The 5,599-nt window shown below is 36.5% G+C and overlaps 1 protein-coding gene across 1 annotated transcript; it reads right to left on the bottom strand.

The window, feature by feature from the left end:
• Positions 1–522: 522 nt before the first annotated feature.
• On the bottom strand, positions 523–1,711 carry LOC126968287 (THUMP domain-containing protein 1 homolog). The gene has a single exon (XM_050813186.1). It carries the CDS (start codon positions 1,554–1,556, stop codon positions 696–698), a length of 861 nt encoding a protein of 286 aa, XP_050669143.1. The 5' UTR covers positions 1,557–1,711; the 3' UTR covers positions 523–695.
• Positions 1,712–5,599: the final 3,888 nt, after the last annotated feature.

Here is a 5,599-nt window from a genome sequence, read left to right on the forward strand (position 1 = left end):
ATAATAGAGTTTTTTTGACTTTCATCAGACTTTTGTTGAGCTCGAGGAGCTCCATTAACACATTAACGCCATCTATACAATACCTTAAAAACATAATGAACACAAAAGTTGTATCTTATGTGGAACTAAGTGTAGTTAAGTTAGTCTTACAGATGTCGCTAGTAGTCTATTGTTATTTGTTAGCATGGTACATTTATTATTTGCAAACAGCTGGTAGATTATAATATCATTATTTATTATATTATTTAGTGTATTGTTTTTAATTATTAGTTATTATAAATAATTGTCTTGTTTACATATAAATGTAGTAACACTGTTCATAATAAGGCTTGCAATGAAACACCCTGATTATGTAACTAAATTTACATAACATTGTCCTGTTTAGTATCATTACATCACAATGTTTATATAACTGTTCAATGTCTGCAAGTTGTTATACACTTACATAAGCAGTTGAATATTATGATGACTAAACAAGATAATATTCAGTAAATTTACAGCAGCTAGGGTCAAATAAAAGAATTTGTTTTAAACAAAAAGTTTATTTTAATATTTAGAAGATTTAATCATAAAGTTTGAAGTAGAAAAATTTGGTGCAAGAATTAATGGTATAGGGGGCGCAGGTTGCCTTAAACTAGATATAGAAATATTGTAAATTAAACTTTAAATAGATCACAATACAATAATTTAATTGGTCACACAACTGTTGTTACATCATCTGTCACATCAGGTTTGAACTTCTTAGCTGGACTGTCTTCACTCTCCATGTTTGAATTGTCCTTACAAATTTCATGTAAATTATATTTTTTATATGTAAAGTAATCCTCAACAATACTGAGCAGACAGATTCCCTTGATTACTTCAACAATTATGCACAGTCCAGGATTCTTAAGGTCGGCTTTGTTATCACTATTCTTAAGAACAATCATTTCCGCCAGCTCTTTTATTATCAAATCTCTTGAAACACTGCTGTTGAATCTTTTGTTGAAAATAATCGCAAATGTTGATGACTTTTTCAAGAAAAATCTATCAAATAACTTTCCTGCACACTCCATTATATCAGGTAAATTGGCTTTGCAAGTTGCCATGATTGGTAAAAAGCGCAGAACATGCCTTGTCTTCTGCACTTTTGTGAGACACAAATCTTTGATAATAGCTGCAGTCAATTCTTCTGGATAGGACAAATTAGTTTTTATAAAGATGCAGTTTGATGCTCCAGTCTCTACTACCTGAAACCTTTTGTGCCTGAGAGCTTTTTGTGAGTCTTTCTTCATGTTATCCACCTCCCGCCTGAGCTGTTCTCCAATGTCAGTCATTTCACTTTCAGATTCACTTTCTGAGTGATCATTTTCGTCCTTTCTAGCTATCGGTGGTGCATTTTCCAGATCAGGGTACACTTTTACAGCATACTCATTTAATAAGTTGTACATCTCCTTTACACATTCTTTTTCTCGGAAGTTACACGTGCAAAAGAAACCTCTGAAGCCGGGTTCTAGAAAATATTTATTTCTTCCTTTCCGAAAGTAAAACTTTTTCTTCTTTCTTGTATCACCCATTGTATAACACTGAAGAACACGCCCTAGCTTGCGACGTAAAGGATAGGGTGTGAACTGTGATATAACAAATATTACGTGAATCCAATTATTATGAACTCGCTAGGTATAACAACAACAGCACGATTACAATTGCGCATGGCATGAAAATTGAAATCTGAAGTTGAAGGCAACAGTCACTACACACTACTATCACTTAGACGTTTGTCAGTTGACGTGTTTTTTTTTACTATTTCTTTGTCCGGCACTGTATGCGCATCCAGCAGACGTAATTAATTATTGTTATAATTAGTCAATCGTTGAAAAAGTTAGAGAAACTTTTATCTACATAAATTATGAATGCTTGAATGAATATACGTGGATTTAGTATATATTTAAATATAGATAACAATAAAAAGGCTCCCATACAGTAACTAAGTCAGAAATGAGACAGACTGTAATAAATGCATGTTACCTAGTATTATTATTTTTATATGTCATAAATGTCGAACTATTTTGTTGTGCGTTCACCCAACCATCTTCTATTTCTCAGTTTGCAATAATTCAAAACTAACGCGAAAAAGTATGTAACAGCTAAACATGATTAAAAAAATACCTACATTATTATCATGTGTCACCCATAACACGATTACCGCAAATTATATCTGATTTACAAAAACGTCTAAAATATGAGTTTTGTTTTATAACCATGTAAAAATTACTAAATATGAACAAAAAACTAGCAACATACAGTAGCCGTCCGTGACAGTAGCATACAATTTGCAGAAATTTTACCGGCATTAAGTAAGATTAAAGAAGTTTCATACGAGATTTGACTGCAGGTATTTCTAAGTAAGAACACTATTATTTAGGGTCTCGTTAGAGTAAATAAATTCTTTGACTTAGGGCTGCCACTAAATAGTTATGCCCGATGTTGCTAAATGTTTTATTTTAGTACATATGTAGGTACGATATGCAACATTAACGTGTCTTAATTATTATTAAATTTTAACATTTGGTCTTTAGTTTTATTCAATTAATAGCAGCAGCAGTATATTATAGGTACGTTATGTCGTAACTCATGACACATAATATGAGAGTCAAGTTTTGCTTTTTTTCTTTTGACATTTACCACCACTTGGGAAAAGGTTGAGGTACACTATAATTATGTAAAGCGATTCAACGAAAATACTCATAGGTACGTCAAATACTGAAGAAAAAAAACACGTCAATTGTCAAGCGTATATTATGTGATAGTGACAGCCTTCAACTTTCATGCCAAAGCTAACATATAAATTATAATACGAACCGTTTGCCCTTAATAAAAACAAATCTTAAAAATAATCTTTGGGGAGTTTCGTCGTGTTGGCTTTGGTTGACACACGTGTGATGTTTTTCGGAATGTTTTTTTTTGTTGAAAAGTGTCCGGTTTTTGTGTTTACCTATTGTTTGTTGGTGGTGATATAATTCAGTGAGTTGGGAATGGAAGGCAGCTCCTTCCGGTTCCACCATACTCCGATGGATCTAGAAATACGCGTCGACAGGCGGCATCCTCTCGTAAGCGGCATGTCGAATCCGATGAGCCCGCTACAGAAAGCGGAAAAAAAACAGGGTCCTAAGGTCCCCCCAAAGAGTCCGTACAAACCATGTACACGCATCCTTCTTTCGCGAAAGGCCCTAAAGGTTACAGTAAAGATGACCAAGGTCCGTTTATAGTTCGTGTGTCCAGGGAAGTCTCGGTCCCATCTGCAGGCAAATCCATCCGTGCATTGAAGTTTGGACTGTTCCTACATCAAAATAAATTCACGCACATTGTTAAGGACGGTGTTAAAAGTGTTGGCCGCAATAGAGTATGTGTCGAATTTTTAAACGCTCAAGCAGCTAATGACTTTATAACTAACTAGATTTTGACTTTCACAAAATACAAAGCAGTAATTCTGACTTTTAACATTACTCAGGTGGGCCTAGTCTGAGGTGTCCCTGTAGACTGGTCTATTGAGGACATTGTTGAATCCCTAGAACTACCAGTTGGCTATGGCGAGGTTTTGAAAGCTCGCCGCCTAAACCGCAAGAACATTATTGAAGGTATTGTCGAGTTGGTGCCCACTAAATCGGTTGTTTTGACTTTTAGAGGCCAGATGCATCCCTCAAAAATTTCTCATTTTATACGTCCCTCCCCATTGAAACCTATAACTTCCCGACTATTCAGCACCTGAATTGCTGTCGTTTTGGTCACGTAGGTCTAAGCCTAGGTATTACAGATGTGCCCAGCCCCACACAGGCGAGTCCTGCGATGTTCCAAAAGAAAAAGCTTCCTGCTTGCATTGCTCAGGCAGCCATTTTGCAACGGATAAGGACTGTCCAGAGTTTTTACGCCATCATTTGTCATCTCCGCGACAAGGGAGTTGTTCTCCTCTCCTACATTCTCACCTCGGCCCGTTAACTCTTCGATCGGGAATCTTAGATAAGATAAGATCTTATCGGGAGACAATTATTCGTTCTCCTCCTTAACTGGAGCTTTACACATATTTGTTAAATAATAATTAGTTGTACCTAAGAGACAACTAAAACAATTAATTTGAATCCATCGTTGTCTCAATTACCACAATCATATTAGGTATAACATTTTGCTTACTTACATCATGATGCATGGAAAAGAGCAATACTTGAATACAATCTTATAGATTTGATAAAATTAGATAAAATTTATTTCGATACAATTATATCGATATGTACATGCATGCACTTGTTGGGTAGCAAGATATTTTTATGCCGTCGTGCGTTGTGAAAAAGTGTAAAAACGATACTATAAAAGTATTTTTGGCCATATATGATTATTTAAGGGAGAAAAAATTGTGTAACTAGTATCCCCCGTAACCGCACACACACTAGCATAACGGTGCTTCACTTGTTAATATCACGGCGCGGAGTCCTTCTTTTTTTACTCGTCCGTGCGTTGGACATATTTTTTTTGCGGCTATGATTTCTACAGTCAAAAATGGCACAATAAGGCATTTTGTATTTTTTAAAGAGATAATTATGCTTCAATTGACATCAAATGACTGGTCTCACTTGAGCCTCGAGTAGGTACATTTGTACACAATAGTGGCGACACGGTAATGACCACATGCCACTTCCACTAGTTTTTTGTGTTCCGTGGTGATCCCAGTGTCTTTCCTATTTGTTGTCGTATTATTTTTACAAAGTTTTAGTACGTAACCCGACATTTTAGTTTCAATTATTAGCAGTTTAACAAAACATGTGGCACGTCAACGTCACAGATTGTGCGAGACTGGCTCGAGTACGCCCTCTTGGGCGTAGTATGAGTTGCCGCACTATTCAACTTCGCCTGTGGTATCTTGTTGGAGCGCAGCGGAGACCAATCCTTAAAATAAGACGTAGATATTCTTTTTATATAATTGTCCTCAATTTATATTATTGTGAGTCAGTTTATGATGATTTATCTCCTGCAATACCAAGTTATTACAAAATTGTTGCCATCTTAAGTTTGTGCACCCTTTTACAGAATGTTCTATGTCATATAAACCGTAGGCGTTGCGTATAGACGTCGCTTCATTGTGTGTCTTCTACCGCATTTATCACGGGGAGTGTTCCGAAGAGCTGTTTAACCTGATTCCTTCCGCCGAATTCCACCTTCGCACGACACGCCACAAGTTAGGATATCATCCCCACCATCTGGATGTGTGGCGGTCCTTCACAGTGTGGTTTTCAAGGAGCTATCTTCCACGTACTACAAAGCTGTGGAATGAACTTCCTTGTGCGGTGTTTCCAGGACGATACGACATGGGTACCTCTAAAAAAAGCCCGTACACTCCTTGAAGGCCGGCAACGCTCCTGTGATTCCTCTGGTGTTGCAAGAGATTGTGGGCGGCGGTGATCACTTAACAACAGGTGACCCGTACGATCGTTTGTCCTCCTATTCCATAAAAAAAACTTGAAACACCATTGAAGTTATAGGTTTCATAACAGGAATGGAAATAAAAATGCCTGTGTAGGTATTTACTGAAGAAAAACTTTAAACGGTAGAACAATTAAAAGTCTTAACA

This window comes from Leptidea sinapis, chromosome 15 (assembly GCF_905404315.1).
Source record: "Leptidea sinapis chromosome 15, ilLepSina1.1, whole genome shotgun sequence".
Classification (NCBI taxonomy): domain Eukaryota; kingdom Metazoa; phylum Arthropoda; class Insecta; order Lepidoptera; family Pieridae; genus Leptidea; species Leptidea sinapis.